The sequence below is a fragment of the Natator depressus genome, chromosome 3 (genome assembly GCF_965152275.1).
Source record: "Natator depressus isolate rNatDep1 chromosome 3, rNatDep2.hap1, whole genome shotgun sequence".
Classification (NCBI taxonomy): Eukaryota; Metazoa; Chordata; order Testudines; family Cheloniidae; genus Natator; species Natator depressus.
The window spans coordinates 154,767,941-154,788,489 of NC_134236.1; the positions used below are offsets into that span (position 1 = coordinate 154,767,941).

General features: G+C 44.9%; 1 protein-coding gene across 1 annotated transcript; it reads right to left on the reverse strand.

Annotated features, from left to right (window-relative positions):
* Positions 1–237: 237 nt before the first annotated feature.
* Positions 238–20,442, reverse strand: SUPT7L (SPT7 like, STAGA complex subunit gamma). The gene is made up of 5 exons (XM_074949123.1): positions 20,307–20,442; positions 19,019–19,610; positions 10,324–10,648; positions 7,410–7,647; positions 238–837 (listed from the first exon to the last, which is right to left on the reverse strand). Exons 2-5 carry the CDS (start codon positions 19,429–19,431, stop codon positions 575–577), a joined length of 1,239 nt encoding a protein of 412 aa, XP_074805224.1. The 5' UTR covers positions 19,432–19,610; positions 20,307–20,442; the 3' UTR covers positions 238–574.
* Between the last annotated feature and the right edge of the window lie 107 nt (positions 20,443–20,549).

Consider the following 20,549-nt stretch of genomic DNA (forward strand, 5'->3'; position numbering starts at 1 on the left):
AAAAACAGGAACCAAAACAGAAGCTATTTCAAATTGTCAAGATAGCAGCTTCAAACAGGGCAACTCAGCTGGGTTGAAATTGCCACATACAATCCAACAAAATAAAGGAAGCTGTTTATTACCAGGGCCAGCGCTAGGTAAGGCTAATTGCTCCTGGTTCCACTTTGAGAAGCTCACTGTCAAGATGCAGCCTTGACCCCCGCCCCCCCGGCTCAGTGAGTATAAACAGCCGCTGTCAACAAGACTACTAGCCTGCTTTCTCCCCCGCACTCCCATCCCGCCAGAGATCTGGTGACACTGCCATGTCTGTAGGATGGGGATGGGTCCCATTTTGAGTTCTCCTGCAATCTCGTGGATGGGGATACAGAGCAGAGCCCAAGGAAGAGGAGTCATGGGCAGAATGAAGATGGGTGGGTTGACGTGCACTGCAGATCGAACCTCACATGATAATTTCACAGACTGTCCCCCAAAACTCAGGGCCGGCCCTGTTTATTATAGTCCACGTGGTACCAAGGGCCTGTTGGCTCATTTCAAGCCATGAGCAGGATTCGAAAAAAAAAAGCCCTCTTCCCTTTCACATCTTCTTCATCTTCTTCTTGCAGCGTTGGTTGAAGACAGGTGAGGATCCCATCAGGCTATCAGGGGAATGAGAACCATAACTGCTCTCGGAGCCATGGGGGCTCTGTGGCATCCCAGCTTCGCTCATGCCTGACATGGGCTCCTCAAAGACGTCACTGCCTAGGACCCCATGCCCATGAACATTGCTCTCCTCACTTTCCTGAGGCTCCATTTTCACCTGAGCCAAGTTCCAGAGAGGGGAAGCATTGACCTCGGCACCTGGAGAGAGAGAGAGAGTACTCATTAGTCACCTAGTAAAGAGTGCATGGGAACAGATGTACGGGTGCAAAGGACAGCCCGATCAGTGGAGAAAGAGCAAGAGCAGGCTAACCCCTAAGGCTGGGCTCACGAGGCTGGAGATAGAACAGCTGTGAAACAAAAAGACAAAGCATATAAAAGCAGTATTTACTTTGATCACCTTCCGCATAGAGCAGGGGCTGACTAAGCCCCTTGCCTCTTTTTCAGTGCAGCCATCCGTGGAATTTCTGAAGAGAATGAAGAAAAGGAGTACTTGTGGCATCTTAGAGACTAAGAAATGTATTTGAGCCTAAGCTTTCGTGAGCTACAGCCCACTTCATCGGATGCATGCAGTGGAAAATACAGTGGGGAGATTTATATACACAGAGAACATGAAACAATGGGTGTTACCATACACACTGTAACGAGAGTGATCAGGTAAGGTGAGCTATTACCAGCAGGAGAGAAAACAAACCTTTTGTAGTAATAATCAAGGTGGGCCATTTCCAGCAGCTGACAAGAATGTGTGAGGAACAGTGGGAGTGGGGGGAATAAACACAGGGAAATAGTTTTACTTTGTGTAATGACACATCCACTCCCAGTCTTTACTCAAGCCTAAGTTAATTGTATCCAGTTTGCAAATTAATTCCAATTCAGCAGTCTCTCGTTGGAGTCTGTTTCTGAAGTTTTTTTGTTGAAGAATTGCCACTTTTAGGTCTGTAATCGAGTGACCAAAGAGACTGAAGTGTTCTCCGACTGGTTATTGAATGTTATAATTCTTGATGTCTGATTTGTGTCCATTTATTCTTTTACGTAGAGACTGTCCAGTTTGGCCAATGTACATGGCAGAGGGGCATTGCTTGCACGTGATGGCATATAACACATTGGTAGATGTGCAGGTGAACGAGCCTCTGATAGTGTGGCTATTGAATGAGTCAGTTTTAGAAGGGCCAGGCATCCTCCAAGAACTCAGCAGCATCAGCTAGTGCCAGGAGCACAGGGCTCTACCCAAGATGCCCAGGCCCTCCATGGAGCCTGGCCTTGGAGGACACAGCAGTATCACCATGGGGTGATGCCTTGATGGCCTCAGGAGGCCCGAAAGTGCCAGCAGTGCCGGACTCCAAGCTGTTCTGTGAAGAGATGGGAAATGGGGGAATCCTCGACTCAGTGATTCCCTGAGGCCTGCTGAGCAGATGCTCTATGGTGGGAGGCACTGTTTGAGGGAGCTGTGGGTATAGTTTGTATTTATTTTAAAGGAACTGATCATTCTAGGTAGGTGCCAATTAGGGATAGTCTGTTTAGAAAGAAAAACAAACAAACTAGGCAGCGAGCCCTAAGATGACGTAGGAAGGAGGAAGAACAGTTGTTAAGGAGACCAGGAGTTCATAAGGAATTTTAAGAGTGATTGGTTTAAATAAATGTTATAAACATTCTTCATTATTATTGGTCATGCACATTGTTCACCCATGCCACTGTCTGATGTTCTTAAAGTCACCTTCATCTTCTCTCCCACCCTTCCCTCTTATTGTTTGTTACACTCATTTTCTTGCATCTTCTCTTCAGTTACACTGAGTGCTTCAGGTTAGGGACCGTGACGTCCTAGGTGTTTGTATAGCACCTAGCACAATGGGGTCCAGAGTCTACTTGGGACTCTTGGGCGTTACCACAATGCAAAATAAAAAGGTGGTAATAATTTCTTCCCAAAACTTCAACCAAGAAGTCCTTTAGGAGGTCAGTGAAAGCTGGGTTAATGGACCACCAAACCTTTGCCCATTTTTCATTTTTATGATGGCCTTTTGTGTAAGATTATATCCAAGTTGGGTTTTTTTCCAACACAGTGATGGGTGGATTTTGTTTTATTTTAATTTTGTCCTTAAGAGGGATAATTATAGATTTTGTTATTTCTGCAAATTTATTTTGAAAGGAAAAAAAGACAAAATCCCCACTACCGCAACTGATACTAATTGGGCCCTTTGTTGAGAGTCTTAGCATAACAACCAAGGACTGAAGGGAGACTGAAATCCTGTCTCGCTCCTCACATGTGGTCCCTGGAGGTCAGGGTTAAATTCACATGAAAAATAAAATGTAGATGCAAACTAAGAAGCCAGCTTGGGATATTTCCAAACCTAGTTTGCAGACTCAAAAGGCTTACCTCAAGTTTGAATAAGCATCTAAGCTTCTGGGTGCTGAGCCAAACATTTTGAACTTCCCCTGTTACTAGCAGTTATACAAAGAGAATCCTTCCATTAACATCACAATGGTGTTTGCATTGTAAACCTTCCACAACTGCTTAGCCCAAACCAGGGCTGAGGGAGACCCTATGTGGTGGGCAGCAGGCAGCACAGGTTGTGCTGGTCTAGGACAGGGGTGGCCAACCTGAGCCTGAGAAGGAGACAGAATTTACCAATGTACATTGCCAAAGAGCCACAGTAATAAGTCAGCAGCTCCCCAGCCCCGCTCCTAGCCCCTCCCGCACACTGGCAGCCCTGCTGATCAGCACCTCCCCCTCCTTCCCCACACCTCCCAATCAGCTGTTTTGTGGCATGCAGGAGGCTCTGGGGGGAGGAGCGAGGGCATGGCAGGCTCAGGGGTAGAGTGGGGGCAGAGCCTGTGGCAGAGCCAGGGACTGAGCAGTGAGCACCCCCCGGCACATTGGAAAGTTGGTGCCTGTAGCTCCAGCTCCGGAGTCGGTGCCTATACAAGGAGCCACATATTCACTTCTGAAGAGCCACATGTGGCTCCGGAGCCACAGGTTGGCCACCCCTGGTCTATGAGCTAGACAGCCAGGAAGAACTACAGGGCCTATTGGTGTCCAGAAGCTTCACTAAAAATCCCCATTATGTTCATTTCAAGTGAATCTACCCTCTTCTCAACCACGAGGATACATCATTAACATGCTCTCAGGTTTAAGGCTACAGTTCCAGTCTAAGCAATAATCGGCGGGTTTCCTTCTTTCACCAATGTTGATTCACCATTAAGGCCTATTCCCTTTAGCTCCCTTTGTCACTGAGTGTTGTCACCAATGAGTAAAACTACTTAACGTTTACACAGGACATTTCATCTTCAGAGCACTTTAACATCAAAGCACATAACAAATTAACGGATTAATCCTCACAACACTCTCACAACATGACAAGGAAATAGTATTCCAATGTTTGTCTCCATTCCCCCATCTGCAAAGAGATGAAGTGATTTGCCCATGACCACAACAAAGGGCATACTCAGAGGCAGGATTAGAACTCAGGAGCCTCCGGCTCCTAGTTTTGTGCTCAAACCACTGGACATTGCTGCCTTCCTAATAAGCTCATTCCCATTTTGAAGATGCCGATATCCTAATTCCAGTAGTTTCCTTTCCCTCCATCTGATGTTATGCACTCAACATTGCCCAGCTCCACAGTGGGACTCCTTTAGAGAGATGTGGTTTCCAGCACACAGAGGCCCTTGTGCAGTGAACAGGGATTTTCAGAAAGGAATAGAACACTTATATTCATAATTAGAGAACATCAATCTGATATCAGAGGAGCACAGGGCATTTAATATACAGCTAGTATGTTATCCTCTGGGTCTCAAGTGGTAGATGCTAATACCGAGCTTTTCAGATGAATCAGTCATAATCCATTACGGCACCAGAGTAGTTCACCATTCCCTCTCACACAAAATAAGAGCACTTCACATTTCAGAGGCACTGCAGAAAACAATACAAGTTCCCAGCAAAACATCTGAGGGATTTATGTTTTTTAAAACTCAACAGTGTGTTATTCTTTAAACAACCAGTAGACTCTGACGTCTCCCCTCAGTGCACACGTAACTTGGATTAAGGTTAATAGAAGAGACCTCATCACTTTTATCTGGGTTTCTGAGTGTAACACTTATTTCTGCGGGGAATGGCTGAGTTCAGGTGGTTGTATATACAAATCAAAACACAGGTTCTTTGAGTGTGGGGGTTCTTCAGAATTTTCCAGAGAACGCAGAGTCGGTGCATGGTGCTGGACTGACAGCCATAGAGACTGAAACTTGTATGTAGATTCCGAACAGGTACAAACACAGGCTGAAGTGGTACAAGATTCTCCCACACGGCCAATCAACGTGCCTCAATTCTGACCTGGAGCGATGACTTCTAGGAGCAAGAGGGGAGTTCAGTCTCCATGGCCCCATCAGGCCTCGCTATCATTGCTGAAGCTGCTAACTGTAGTGGTGGTTTTGTGATGTGAACACTCATCTACTAGAATGGAACAGAGTGCTGCCAGCCCATTTCACGTAAATGATCAAATGTGGACACAAGAACAAATGGATATAAACCGGCCATCGGGAAGTTTAGACTTGAAATTAGACGAAGATTTCTAATCATCAGAGGAGTGAAGTTCTGGAATAGCCTTCCAAGGGAAGCAGCGGGGGCAAAAGACCTATCTGGCTTTAAAATTAAACTCAGTAAGTTTATGGACGAGATGTTATGATGGGATAACATGATTTTGACAATTAATTGATCTTTAAATATGGATGGTAAATAGGCCCAATGGCCTGTGATGGGATGTTAGATGGGGTGGGATCTGAGTTACTACAGAGAATTCTTTCCTGGGTACCTGGTTGGTGAATCTTGCCCATTTGCTCAGGGTTCAGCTGATCGCCATATTTGGGGTCAGGAAGGAATTTTCCTCCAGGGCAGATTGGAAGAGGCCCTGGGGGTTTTTCGCCTTCCTCTGTAGCATGGGGCACAGGTCACTTGCTGGAGGATTCTCTGCACCTTGAAGTCTTTAAACCATGATTTGAGTACTTCAATAGCTCAGACATAGGTGAGAGGTTTATCGCAGGAGTGGGTGGGTGAGATTCTGTGGCCTGCATTGTGCAGGAGGTCAGACTAGATGATCATAATGGTCCCTTCTGACCTTAATATCTATGAATCTAAACAGCAGTCAGAAGGTGATGATCAATCACTACCAACTTGGGACAAATGAGCTGTAAGTCCCATTAACAATTTTTGACTCAACCAGTCCCCCCTTCCCTCATTATTTGTGTTCTTGTTCTTATTCCTGGATCAAAGAATGTGAACCACAATTTTCTGATAACATGAAGTTCTGGCCTTGAGTCATGAGCTACCTGGCAAGTTTGATTAGTGTGTTCAGTACTGTAAAACTTCACAGAATACTAATAAAGTAGAAGCTCCCCACAGCAGTCAGCTGGCAGAACTAAACAAGCCCCAAATAATCCAGCAACAGGCATCCTCAGGCAAGCTCCTCATTGCAAGTGAAACTATTCCTGTGCTGTTCGTTTCAGGAAGTAGTAAACTCCTGGCACCACCTCAGAAAAGGAAAATCAACTGAATCCTTTTTGTAACTGTTTATTCATTAGGAATTAGAATAAAAAGCAGCTTTTTTTTTGTTGCTTCATATGCAAAAGGGAAGTCTGTTGGCCCTCCTCTTATACACATTTTACAAGTGTTCAAAAGTATTTTCCCTTCGTTATACTGGATTGGCAGAAGGTTACCCTTATTCAAACATATACTACCATAATTCTACGATAGTAGCAGCAAACACTTGAGTAATATCATTGTAAGTTGCAGTGCTTGAACCATTACTGTAGAACAGGGGTGAGCAAACTACGGCCTGTGGGCTGCATCCAGCCCATCAGACCTTTTAATCCAGCCCTCGAGCTCCAGGTGGGGAGCAGGGTTAGGGGCTTGCCTGGCTCTGCGCGGCTCCCGGAAGCAGTGGTATGTCCCTCCTCCAGCTCCTACATGTAGGGGCAGCCAGGGGGCTCCACATCCTGCCCCCACCCCAAGTGCTGGCTCTGCAGCTCCCATTGGCCAGGAACTGTGGCCAATGGAAGCTGCCGAGCCAGCACCTGCAGATGGGGCAGCACGCAGAGCCGCCTGGCCGGCGCCACGCCTCCACGTAGGAGCCAGAGTGGGGACATGCCGCTGCTTCCGGGAGCTGCTTGAAGTAAGCGCCACCCTGAGCCTGAACCCCTAACCACCTCCTGTGCCCCAATCCGGAGCCCCCTCCTGCACCCTGAACTCCTCATTTCTTGCCCAATCCAAGAGCCCACACCCCCTCCTGCACCCCAACCCCCAATTTCATGAGCATTCATGGCCCATCATACAATTTTCATACCCAGATGTGGGCCTCAGGCCAAAAAGTTTGCCCACCCCTCCTGTAGAATATAACACCATAAGGGCTCACATGCTTCCATTGACTGTAGCCATTGCTGTAGAATATTTTCTACTGTATACTTTTTATGCTGGAACAATGGCTGCTATCATTAGAGTAACATTAGTGCAAACTCTGCATCTTGCAGTATTACTGCAGAATACTCCTATCTATTTTTGTGGGGTAAATCTCTAGCACTTCATTAACTACATTACATTTTGCTCCCTGTTTTGTACCTTGTATTTGTGCAAGGTTTTAAACAAATCTCACTGCTGCTTTTTAATTTAAAACGGAACCCTCCTCCCACATGACCAAAAACAACTCCCATCAGCTGTAGCTTTGCTGAAGTAAAATACATGAGGCCATTTGGAAAAGCTGAGGGAGTGTTTACAACAGAAGGCTGCCCCTTACCTGTAGCCTGCGGGGACGCCTCTACTTCCAGATTGGCAGAAAAACGCTCACTCTGAGCTCCAAGGACTCCCACAGGCAAAGACTGGTCGCCAGATGCCAGATCTCCCTCCAGCTCCTCATTTATGGGAAAGGTGATATCACTGACTGGCTCCTCCTTAATCTTCACAGGTTTTGTATCTTCTGCTGCCTTTTCAGGGTTGACAATCTTCTCGTACTCTTCGGAGAGCTGCTTGCTAACCTGCCAGTGATCATTGGAGACACAAAGGCTGGAGTTTTCAGACAAAGCAGTGAAAGCAACTGTGTTACAGTGTTCCCTCTCCCCAAAAGATCGCTGGTTTCTAATCAAAGGAAACAGGTACTCGAGCAGATATAAATTATACACATTAATAATAATTATGATGGTTTGTCCTTTCAGAACTTCTTCCATCTGACGATTTCAAAGGACTTCAACGGGGTTAATTTACTAAGGCTCCAATAAGTTATTCACACCTGTCTGGTGAATAAGTATCAGCAGCCTTATTTCACAGATGGGGAAACGGGGGCCCAGAAATTAACACACACACACACAATCACATAGCAAGTCTGGGACACAACAAGAAATAGAACCCATGTGTGTCCTGAGTCCCACTCCTAAACTTTAACTACTTAACTTCTGAGCTGTCTGTCACCATTTTTAATCACAACCTACAGAACCTGGCTATCTTCTGTTCAATCAACAACAGAAATGCAATGAACATTTTCTCCCGCCATTTCAGTGAAATGAATATAGGGATGAAATTCAGCAGCAACCCTTCACCTCTAGAAACTTAGGTTTTTATCAACCATACACCATCAATTAAGTGAATTTTGCAGTCTAAGTCTAGCTACTACTAGTACTTGTCTGTATCACACATTTCTGTAATGTTCAACAGCCTTTTGCTCCAGATAGGCCCAGGTTGGAATTACGGTGACTGTTACAGGTCTACACTGAGGTGCAGTGGTACTGCTGTTTTAAAACAAAACCTACTTCCTCATCTACACACACCCTGAAGTAGCAGAGGTTACTGCAAGTCAAGAGTGAGATGTAGTGAATCATAGAATCTCAGGGTTGGAAGGGACCTCAGGAGGTCATCTAGTCCAACCCCCTGCTCAAAGCAGGACCAATCCCTAATTTTTGCCCCAGATCCCTAAATGGCCCCCTCAAGGATTGAACTCACAACCCCAGGTTTAGCAGGCCAATGCTCAAACCACTGAGCTATCCCTTCCCCCCTCCCTGGGTTACAGCTATGCAGGAAACCCAAACCTCAAAACAGCAGGGAGTGCTGTAGGTGGGGACTGATATTACTAGCTAAAGTCCATCTGTTTTATAAACATTTACATTGAACTAAAAGGTATTCATAATGCAAAAAGAGTCTTTTAACAAATACAATCAGCATTTTTGAATCAAAAAAATCTTTTAGTGAAGAGGAATCCAGATGATGTAGCTTTTTTGATAAACATCAGAACCACTAACAATTTATATGCCACTGACATTTGCAGGTCTCTGATTTATGCAAACTCTGCGCAAGTCACAGGGTGCCATGCAGGAAGAGTGTGGGAGTGCAACTGAGCTGCTCCAGAAGTCTCTCAAATACCAAGGTAGGGAGCACAGAATAAATCCCTAGGAAGCTCAGACCAGGCAGATTTTGCCTCAGGTCATGTACTCTACAGAGGGTACAATTCTCCTCTCAATGATCCTCAATATTATTCTCCTTCACATTCATAGCATTTACATGAGTTCATGAAGGGGAGAATATCTTTATGTCTATGTCACTAAAACAATATGCCAGCGTTTAACTCTGGAAAAACTAGTTCAAAAGAAACCAGCTCCCTGCAGGGGTAACAGAAATTTATATTGCATTTTTCACTCCAGAGAGCTTTAGTCACCGAAAAATGCAGCCACTGCTGGGAATAGGAGGCAGCAGATGTTTAACAGCTCACAGAAAAACTACATGGCAGCGTATTCTCAGCATATGAACTTTCTGTACAGTTTCAACAAACCACCTCATTTCACGAGCTATACGTTAAAATGAGGTTGGTTTGTGTGCTCACTGCTTTACATTACTAAAATACAGCTAAACATCCCATTGACCCACAGAAATAGAAATCAAGTTGATAAATCAGTACTGACTTTTTTCTTCTTCTGAATTTTGTTTTCCTTACATGGAAACTGTTTCATGTCAAGCTGAACACTGTTTAATGCACTCCGTCATTCTGATAAATACCAGGGGCTTTCTAGTACTATGCATATCTCCTCACTCACTGCATGATTACCATTCTATTCAACTAGACTCTAGAGAACCTGAGGAAATCAAAGTATCCTGTTTCTGTTGTTGGATGGTTTACACAAATCCATGGAAGATCAGATAAATTATGGATCCAGTATTTGATGTAATTTAATCACAAATTCTCTTGAATAGGCTCTCTCTGTAGAAGAATTTACTTGTTTGATCATCTATTTTCAAACAATAGATCTCTTCAATATTAAACAAGTTGTGGGAGCTTCTGGTGGAGAAAAGAAGATGGGGAAGATCCCAACAATTTTCCTTCCTTATCTCCTTCATTGAGCTGACTCACTTTTCTGAAACACAGCTTCCTCCCAGGCCAACTACCCGCATACTTCTAGATCAGCAAAAGGGTGGACAACTAAGCGGCTTCCTCCCTTAGAGGGCAGGCATGCTACTACCACAACGCTCCTAGCCCCCTAGCAGCCCACGTGGGGAGGTTATTGCCTTCTGGTTGTTTACTAAAACCCTCCCTGACCCCCCCCCCCCCCCAAAGTAAGAGATCTAGTTGGACGTTAACTCACTGATCCAGACAGTTCTCTATATAGCAACAAGAGATTGCACTGGGAGTGTCTTTCATTAAGCAGCATTTTTTACATCTCTATCCTCACCTGCAGCATGTAGCTGTGATAATCCTTAATGCGATGCTGCCAGAACTTCTGCAGAGAGAGCACGCTGCCAATGCCCACTTCGTGGAACACCTGTTCCATTACGTCCGGGAAAGGCGTCTGCCCAAGCCGAGCTTCTCGGTCCACAGTGAAGCGCAGCAGCTTGGTGAACTTCAAGCAGTACTCATGAGCAATGTCTGTCAGGGTCTCCAGGACGCTCTCATTGGCACACTCGAACCCCGCATGGGCCAGGATGGTGGCCATGGACTGGTAGAGAAGCTGCCGGCAGGAGGTCCAACTCAGCTCAGTTACTGGTTCCCCTTTCCCTCTAAAAGCAGAGAGGACAACATGAGCAGGCCTTCGCCCACCTCAGGAAAATGGGGAAGAGGAAAAAACTGTTGACTGTTAAAAGGTCTGTGCCATTAATTTAGCAGAGGTGACCTGACCTGCAAAGGAAATGCAGTTGGGTTTGGGTCCTTTATGGCATCTTATGTATGGAGGAGGCCTGGAAGGTTTATGGCTGCTTTTTTTTTTCCTTACAAATATCAAAAATGTCAAGTCTCATCTTTCTTTTTTATGCTAGAAGACTCCTTGGGTGACTCAAATGCGGACTGAGCTTTCTCAGCCCTTAATTAAACCAAGAGCTTTTATCCCAGAGGTCTGAATTAAACAGGTGCTAAACACACAAAAAAGGAGTTTTAACAACATGAATGCAAATCTCTTCCCCTCTTAATCAGGTTTCACTTCTTTGTTATCTCTAATGTCACAGGCCTATTAGCTCTCCAGTCATCCACAGAGGCTTCCAAGACAGACAAGATGTAAATTTGTAATGTACAAAAACCAAGCAGAGCACACACACTTTGTTAAATCAAAGTATACACAAAAAGGTACAAGCCCATTTTTTCCATGTCACCTCTAAGCAATGCACTTGGTGCTATGGAAGAAGCAGGAAGAGAGAGACAGTACAATTTGCAATGTAACACAAAGCATGCTGGAAGATCCAGAGGAAGGTGCTGTCTTAAAACAAGGGTTCACAGCTTGGGGGTTGTGACCACTCTGCCCTTCCTCATATTGTTAAATGGGAGAGCGGGGTCCTGGCTACATCCCAGCTAGATGGGAGGCAGAAGGTAGGAGAGGTCCCAGTATGGGAGAGGCTGAGAACCACTAGCTTACAACATTTACAATATTCTTGTAATCAGTGGGTGAGAATTTTTTACTGAGGTGGGTTAGTATTTGAGAGTTTCACAGGGGAAAGAAAAGCTTTGAAGAATTTGAAAGACAAAAGAGCATGTGTCTGGCCTAACAGACTTTAAAATTCATAGTTTCTGTTCACTTGGTATGGTTTTTGTTTGCTTTTTAATACTTCACTCAGTTCCAGTGGTTAAAGTAGACCAGTCAATTTCACGTTTAGTTTCTGATCAGTTTCCTTTTCTGATCTCCTTACAAACCCAACTTCCTAATTCCTCACCTCCTCCACAAACACTTGCACCACCCAGCGTTTCCAATGACTTGCCACCAGTTGATACCTTACAGATATCATCTGCTAACTGCTTAGTGGCTTACTTAAGATGAGAGATTGGTCTCACTGCAGTGCCTAGCACGCAGGTGTCTACACCATAGAACATCCATCACAACTGGCACCTTTCAGTCTCAGAAAAAACGCATGGACCTCAGAGCTTCAGCTCCCCTCTGATCCTTAAAAAGGGCCCCTGCAAAACAGGGCTGAGCCATGGTATGTGTGTGTCAGGTAGTGAGAGGGAAGCTTGCACTATTGCTATCAGTACCAAAACCCTTCTGTGGATAACTAGAGGGCTTCATCATTTGCCAGGTTCACAACTCCACATTTTTCACTAGTATGAAATGCTTTTAAATAATGAAGTTAAAGAAAACAATTAATAGTACAGGAAAAGCCTCAGTTCAAGGTATTACCTAGGGAATAAGAATAGCTGTGTGGACCTCAGGTCATTAACTCCTAGTTATTAATCTCTGTGAAGTGACTCATCTGAATTTTTATTTAATTATGTCATTTGCCTTAGAATGGAGAAAGCAGACCCTCTGATACACCAACTGAAAGATCATCTAGTTTCTCTGTAGCCCAAACATCATCCATGCTGTTTTGTACCCTTTTTGTATTGCCATACTCTTCAGTAGCTCACGGAGAGCCCTAGGCCTCTTACAACATCAACACAGGGGCCTAGTTCTCCATTTTCTTCCACAGCGGGAGAGAACCACTGTCAAAGCCAGGGACTGGTCCTTTCTTTTTAGGTGGGTAGAGGGGTATGGTTAAATATAATTACTAGCTGTCAAATGAGGCACTTTGCAAGCTTAAACTAATACACTAGAGACATAATTCAGTTAGCCCATTTGGGATACACCACCACCACCTCCAGCTACTGTTTAACAATGCACAGCAATATTTAGCAACAAAGAAGAATGCTGGAAAAGAACCTAGTTATCCAATTAGTATGTGGCCAGAACACTGAGGTCAAAGAATACAGTCAATCTAAAATCTAACCCATTTAGAGAGAGAGAAAGAGACAGAAACAGACAGTTTCCGGGTACTGTGCCTCTCTCTGTGTATCCATCCCAATTTTTGTAGTTTTATGAACACAGTTTCCTGGTTGCATTTTTTGTTTGTTTTTGTTTTGGTGGGTTTTCTCCCTCACAGGAACAACAGGAGAAGATGATTAATGAATTAGTTATACAGGGGAAACAGTGAAACTTCCTATAAACAAAGTGCTGTCCAATGTAAACAGACTGGGGGGCTGGGGGCGGGGAGAGAGAAAATTCCCCCACTCAACTCCTTTGAGTTATACTCATATTTGACCATGCTTGTATCAACAGGAAAACATTTTCAGGCAGAAGAGCGAGTTTTAAATTGAACATGTCCCTGTACCAACAAACCTCTGCAAAAAAGGCCGTAAGATTTTTTATTTTATTTTTTCACATGGCCATAACTAGTAAGAACCTTGGCTTTACACCTCATTCAAAGTTTGGCATCTCCAGAAACACAGCACTCCTAAACACTTATCTCTACTGACTTTGACAGCAGAATGCCACTTCCTACAGCTTCTAATGTTTTCTAAGAAGTCTCCCATCCAGCTACCAACCAAACCTGAGCCTGCTTAACACTTAATCAGTGTCACATAGCTGTGAATAAACGGAAGAATCTTTACCCCTAAGATTTAGTCACTGTGGGTTGGCAAGTACCAGACTTGCAAGTGTGCAATTGGAAAGCTTAGAATGTGATCATCTCTGCAGAAGAGGATCTAGGCTATTTTCAGTTACTATAAATACTATGAGATACTGGCCCATTTGACAATAATAAATCCTCACTTACATCAGAGATCTACATAAAGATCTAGGAACACCTCTACGTTTTTATGGACCACCACTGCAGGAGACAATACGGAGGAAAAACCATCTACCCAAACCAAGAATATATAAACTGAAGTGCTGTTTTTTCCCCATCCCCGTCAATGGGCCCGTAATGTACAGAATATCACTTTAGAGCAGATTGACAAATCTGCCAACTCAGATCAATCAAACTTAACTTTCAGAGTGAATGAGGTTGCCAGCCTCATAAAATGACACATTTTCTGTGGCAGTCTCTTAACATGACAGCATGCCATCTACTGCCCCCAAATGAAGTAATCAGAAGCATTCTTGTGTCCAAGCCACTCTCTAGCAAGGCCATTTCCTTTAAAGGAAGGAAAATCTGGTGGGCCCTTTCCTGTTTAACTAGCGTGTTAAAGTGAAAGTAATTGGGCCAATTCAATATGTGGAGCAACAACTGAGGTTTACTCATGTAAAATAATGGAAGGAAGTCATAGGCTGTCAAAGGTGAGCACTGAGCTAGCAGCAGGTCTAGGGAAAGAAAAGACTGCTTTCTCATGAGCACTTCAATTTTATGAAACATTACACTGCTAAGCTGATTTCTACCAAATGACGTGCAAAAATTCCCATCACTTGAGAACCATTTTCCCCCCATGCAAAAGAGCAAAAGATGATGCTGGAAAAACAAGGTTAAATTAGTTACAAAGTGTGCTGGAGCAGTGGTTCACAACCAGGGGTACATATATCCTTGGGGGTACAAAGAGGTTTTCAAGGGGGGTTCATCAGCTTATCTAAATATTTGCCTAATTTTACACCAGGCTACATAAAAAGCACTAGCAAAGTCAGTACAAACTAAAATTTCATATGACTTGTTTATACTGCTCTATATACTATACGCTGAAATGGGAGTACAATATTTATATTCCAATTGATTTATTTTATAATTTTATGGTAAAAATGAAAAAGTAAGCAATTTTCAGTAATAGTGTGCTGTGACACTTTTGTATTTTTAATGTCTGATTCTGTAAGCAAGTAGTTTTTAAATGAGGTGAAACTTGGGGGTACACAAAACAAATCAGATGCCGGAAAAGGGTACAGTAGTCTGGAAAGGTTGAGAGCCTGTGTGCTGGAGAACAATGATTACAATAAGGAGAGCTTTGCTGGGGTAGGGGACTCTTTTCCCTTTCTGAATACACCTCTTTTTTAGTGTCTCCATTGTCTTTCACCTGCCTGCGCCCAGTTGTCTAGGGATATCCAGCAACTGGTATAATTAGTGCTGATTTCACCCTTGGAAAACTGACTAGTTCCCAGGTGGGTTATATACCTAAACTCGCTAGGTTTTGGGGATAAACTGGGGTACTAGTCCAGAGAAAGAGGGCTGATCTGCTCTGCATCCCCCAGTCGCTACTATCAGAAATCCTAATCCTCAGCACATTCTCCCCATTGAAGTTGCCACCCCATTGTAAAAAAATCAATTCCTAACCATTAGTGGATACTTCCTGCCTGCTGCCACTCCCCAACCCGCAAGGGGTGTGGAGCCTGCACCTCAACCAGAAGGTCAGGGAGGCAACTAACAGAGTCAGAGAGAACAGCAACAGAGGCCAGCTAAGAAACCATCTACTGACAAGTGAGAAAAGGCATCTGAGATGCTTTGTGGGGAGAGGGTGAGGGAGTAGGTTGTGTCTCTTTTGAAGATGGTTCCATGGCAGTTGGAGGCAGACAGAGAGAAAACTAGCAGTCATGTTATGGTAGAAGTCTCCAGCTCAGACAGTAATTATAAGTCTGCTTGTGGTGGGGCAGCAGCCCCACCCCTATGAGAGATTGGGCTAGAGCAGGCCAGAGCAGCTGTGCAGACTGGCAGCCAATCAGGGAGGGCCTCTGGGAGAGCCAATCAGGGCTGAGCAGGAGGTGGCCAACCAGGGCCAGGGCTCAGCCCTATATAAAGGCTGCCCAGGAGAGGTCTAGGCAGTCTCTCCCAGACCTTTAAGGGAGAAGGTCTGTCTCCTTAGGAAAGAAGACCTGGACAGTGCAACGTAGGCTTGGGGGAGCTGAGGAGAGCTCCAGCCCAATACCTGCCAGGTTGCAGGCCCTGACTGGAAGGGCCTAGAGGGTGCGAAGGGAATTAGCTCAGGGAGGATAGATGAGCAAGAGACAAGAAGGAGGGCAGGAGGCTGCTGCTAGAGGGTCCCTGGTCCAGGACCCAGAGTAGCGGGCGGGCCTGGGTCTCCCCCCAACCCCTTTCCCCTCACATTGTGTGCACCTGGCTGACTGCAATGTGCCCCACACATTAGAGGCTAGACTTTGGGTTGTGGTTGGCCAATGCAGCAGGAGCGAGCAGAAAGACTGTTGTTAAAAGCCCCCCACCCCTGGAAGGGTGTGAGGATGGACTAAGGGGCACTGTCGGAGGGCAGTGACCAGAAGCGGACATTGCTGAGCAAGAAGCAATGCAGGTCCGGATACCAATAGGAGAGCAAATGATGGATGGGATACCACCAGCAGAGGGCACCCTGCAGAGGACAGAGCTAATTCCCAGATGTGCCAGCGGGAGGCGCTGTGGTGGTGAGTCCCAACCCTGTCACACTGCTATACATTAAACTTTCAATGCTGAGAACTTAACCCTCTGTTTTCAGTTCCTACACCAATGAAAACCTTCTAGTCTTTCTTTTTGTAAGTGTATATACACACTCCGTTTCCTCTAGAATGAGTGTTCCAGTGGATAAAGGAACTGGAATAGTTCAGTCAACCGATTAGTCTGATACTACGTCTCTGGCAGTGGAACACAATGGATGTTTCAGAGGAAAACATAAAAGCCAATTGTATCATAAGGAGGAAAAGACTTCCCTCTCTGTTTATGATCATCTTACACATTGAAGAGGAATGAGGGCTGACACCCTTTGTACTTTTATTCTAGCTAGTGTAACTGCAGCTGCTATTTTTATTCACATAAAATGTCTATACAACAGATTTTCTCTGTTCTAGCCTAGAACAGAATAAAAGCATACACTACATGGACCTTCAAGTTCCTGTTCTGCAAGAGTTTAAAACAGTTTAATCTGTGAGGCACACAATTAAACCATGTTTTGCATTAAACTCCAAATTCACCGCATCCCATTAAAAACTCCCTCTTTATAATCCACAAAACATGTCACTCCCAAGTTGCACTGCACCAATTTTTCACAATTCTGTCCTTAAGCTTTCCCAGGTGTCTAACTGCTATAAATATTGTTTCCCTCTACCATGCTCAATGACTGTAGTAGACAAGGACAGGGTTGGGGTTCTGTTTTTATCAATAACTATCTTAATTACTCTAAACATGAAAGGGATTTACATTTGTCTAAACCAAAGTGAAATCTGATCAAAAATATTTTGAACCTTTACAATGAAAGCTCAACTAAAAAAAAAAAGCTTAACTCATCTGTGAAATGAAACAAGTTAGAATGAGTTAGCTATGCAAACTGCATGCAAAATCAAACAAGATCCAAGTAAGCCTCCCTTGACTTCTCATCTTAGGTACCTGAGGAGCTCTGAAAAAGGAAGTCAGTAGGGCAAATGCATTAATTGCATCTAATGGTTAAACTACGAGTCATGATCTAGGCTCTGTTGAGAACATGAGGTTTTTTTGAGTGACCTTGGACAAGCCACTTCACCCATATGCCTCTGTTCCCCATTTGTAAAACAGGGATGATGCCTGTTTTTGCAAGAGTACTGCAAGACTTGATTCACTGATATTTATAAACTACGAGGACATAAGGCACCATACTGAGTACACATTACTATTACTATTTTTTTAACTTGATATAAACAACTAAACTATTTTCTGATGTAGTTCGCTTTCCCAGTCTTATCTTTATTCAGCTGACCTTTTCTTTACAAGATCATCATCTTTCAAAGCAATTACTGAAACAGTGCCCCAACGTAGTGTATGGGGGGCACTGCATTACTACAGCTAGGACTTTCCAGTTCACTGGCAATTTTAAAAAATTGTTTTGGGTTGAACCAAAAATTGTTTAATTTTCAGCAAATCCAAACAAACATCTGTTAGGAGCCAAATTGTTTAGTTTCAGCAAAATCAAAATATTTTGTTTTGATTTAGACCATTTAACATTTGACTTTTTAATTGTTTCAAATAAAAAAACACAATATTGTTCCGAAGATGTCAAAACATTGATTTTTTTTCTCATTTTTTGTTTTTTTTTAAACCAAACAATTTGGCAAAATCTATACAAATTGGAAAAATATTTTGGTGTTGTTAAATCTGCATTTCTCACTGGAAAAAAGTTTTGGCTGAAAATTGTCACCCAGCTCCACTTTCAAGTAAGACAAAGTAGAATTCTTAGCCATTTGTGGTCATTAAAGATCCCACAGCAGGAGTAGGAAGGGTGTTAAACCTGGGGTCCTATCTGAACCCAATTGGTTAATCACTTTCTGTTGACCTAAACTTCCCCTATTTCAATAGAAGTTGTTGTTCTCTCCTACAACATGTATGGAGTGGCTGCTAACTTATTCCACCTAAGAACATACTGTATTATAATGGTGAGAGAGTGATCTCTGTAAATAAAACTCTACAGTCTGTAAAGCATCTCAGCATCCTGTAGAAAAAGCACTTTCTCTTGTTAATGTAGTGCTGGCAAAATAAAGATTGCTGTTGGGAAAACCCCAGAGATTGGACCCCTGTTATTTACCCCAAAAGAACAGGTAGAGCAGAGGCAATATAAGTTTCCTACAAACTGTCCCACTTTCCCTCTGTTGGAAAAGCCAGTTTTAGGGAGAAGGGAATTCAGTGTCCATGACCATACAATTCTCAACTTCTCTGCTGAGATTATGAAGAACAATGCCAACTGTGGTGCAGGGAAGTTTGTTGTGTAGCCATTAGGAACTGGAGGGATACCATCAACTACTTTCATCATTACAGGCCACTGAACAGCCAAATGCTCACATGTAAGGCTTATAGACTTTCAGCCATTACGAAACTAAACTGGATTTGAATCGGCAACTGGATTTAAATGAGGAATCTAAAGATGAAAGACTATCTCCCGTGACAACCCATAATTGAACTTCTACAGCTCCTTCCATCAGATGTCAAAACACATTTATAAACACTAAGCCGCACCCTGCTGAGACACAAATCAAAGAATTGCTAACCGCATTTTACAGATAGGAAATGAATACACAGACGAGAGTAGAATTCAGGATTTCTGACCTTAGTCTCCTTCTCTAATCACTATACCTTACTCTCCCTCCCTCCTTAATGATCCTCTGAGATAGCCACTCCCCAAAAAGGATCCATCTGACTGACTCTGTACATATAAATTTGCCTGACTTCACTGCAGCAGAGACTTAATCCAATGTGACACCAACACACCTATAAAAGTCGCTCTCTGGGTCACTGTGCCTTAGCTGAAATGGCATTTTGGGGGTTTTGCTATCCAGAGGAAGCAGGTCATCAGGGAGGGGTGGGGAGGCAGGACAGGATGGCAGAGGCTCGCTCTCATCCGTCTTTATGCCCTCCACTTGTTGCTGGTTCTGGGCCTGAGCCATGGCGATGAGGCTGCGCAGCCGTCTGTTGTGCTGGATGAGCTGAATGGTGTGAATGGTGAGGCTACAGGGCTCTGAGGGGATGTCCAGCATGGTGGGTGGCCTGGGCTTGTTTGCAGAGGGCTGATGTAATGGAGGATCCTGGACTTCCACGGTGCGAAACTCTCGCTGAAGCAAATCAAAGGAGCTACGGTTGGCCTGACTGGTTGACACTGGAATCTCACCCCAATATCGCAGCATTTTGTCACAAATAAGGTATAGTACCTAAAGTAACAGACTTTTGAGAAGACAGTGGGCTTTTGATAGAAGAAACAAAGGAGTTAGGAAACTCCAAGCACCCTTCCAGTTATCAACAGTAACAACTTCTCATTCAAGGACATGCTGAGAAGTATGGTCTTCAGAACACTTGCAAGATGGTGCTGTTAAGAAAAAGAGAGACAAATGTAAGGTGGTTTCATATTTATAATGCAGACTTTTTTTTCTCCCTGACCTAAAGGAAGAATTCACAGGAGACCTGACAACCCAATCTGCCCTGTCTAAGGGGAAACTTCAGAAGTTTACAAGTTCAGTGGGTCCCAAATCCACTGTGTGTGTATGGAATTAGCTTCTAGGGTGTTCGGTGATCAGTCATCTGAGCACGCCACATCGATCTTTCTTCGGTACACCAGAGCACTAAGACCTCGGAACAAACCATATGACTTACTGCCTTAGTTTACTCCCCCCCGCCCAGCCGGTGGGGCTGGTCTAACCCCCCCCCCCCCCCCGGGAGACGGAGCCCCAGGCTGGCTGCAGAGGCACGAAGTATTCTTCCCAGCAGCGCCTTGCACTTGTGCAGCGCTTTCGCCCGCAGGCTCCCACGGGCTTTCCAGACCTTAGGGAAATCCGGGCCCCGCACGCGGCTGCACCGTGCTGGGGGCGGCAGCCCCCACTGGCCGAGAGGGGCCGGACCAGGACCGCGCAACGAGTCAGTGGCGAAGCCCGGGAGCAGCCCCCGGAGCTCTGAGCGCTGCGGCCCGGCTGGAGGGGAGCCAGGGAGCGGGGCCCGTAGGTCAGGCTGAGCCCTGCGCGGAGCACAGGGGGAGGGGCCGGGGCAGAGGATCCCGCCCCGCCCTTACCGAGCCCCGGCCCGCAACAGACGCCGGCCGCCTCCCGCTGTGGAGACCTCGCAACCGACCGACTCCGACTTGCCCCTGAGCCGCTGACCCGGATGCAAACGATGTTCCGCTGGCGGAAATGGCCCCCCGGAGTCCCGCGCTGCCCGGAGGGTGGGGGTGTTCGCCGCGCTCTTCCTCCCCCTGCTTGTTTGGTTCCGGGGCTCTGAGCCCTTGCGGCGCTGAGACGCGGGCGCAACCCGAGCT

What these genes read in the sequence shown, in the direction of transcription:
- SUPT7L (XM_074949123.1), bottom strand. Translation starts at nt 19,431, where the DNA reads ATGCTGCGATATTGGGGTGAGATTCCAGTGTCAACCAGTCAGGCCAAC. An exon ending in CCAGAGAGCGACTTTTATAG is followed by an intron (nt 10,649 to 19,018) that starts GTGTGTTGGTGT and finishes CTCTGCTTTTAG; the next exon opens with AGGGAAAGGGGAACCAGTAA. An exon ending in GGCGTCCCCGCAGGCTACAG is followed by an intron (nt 838 to 7,409) that starts GTAAGGGGCAGC and finishes CTCTCTCTCCAG; the next exon opens with GTGCCGAGGTCAATGCTTCC.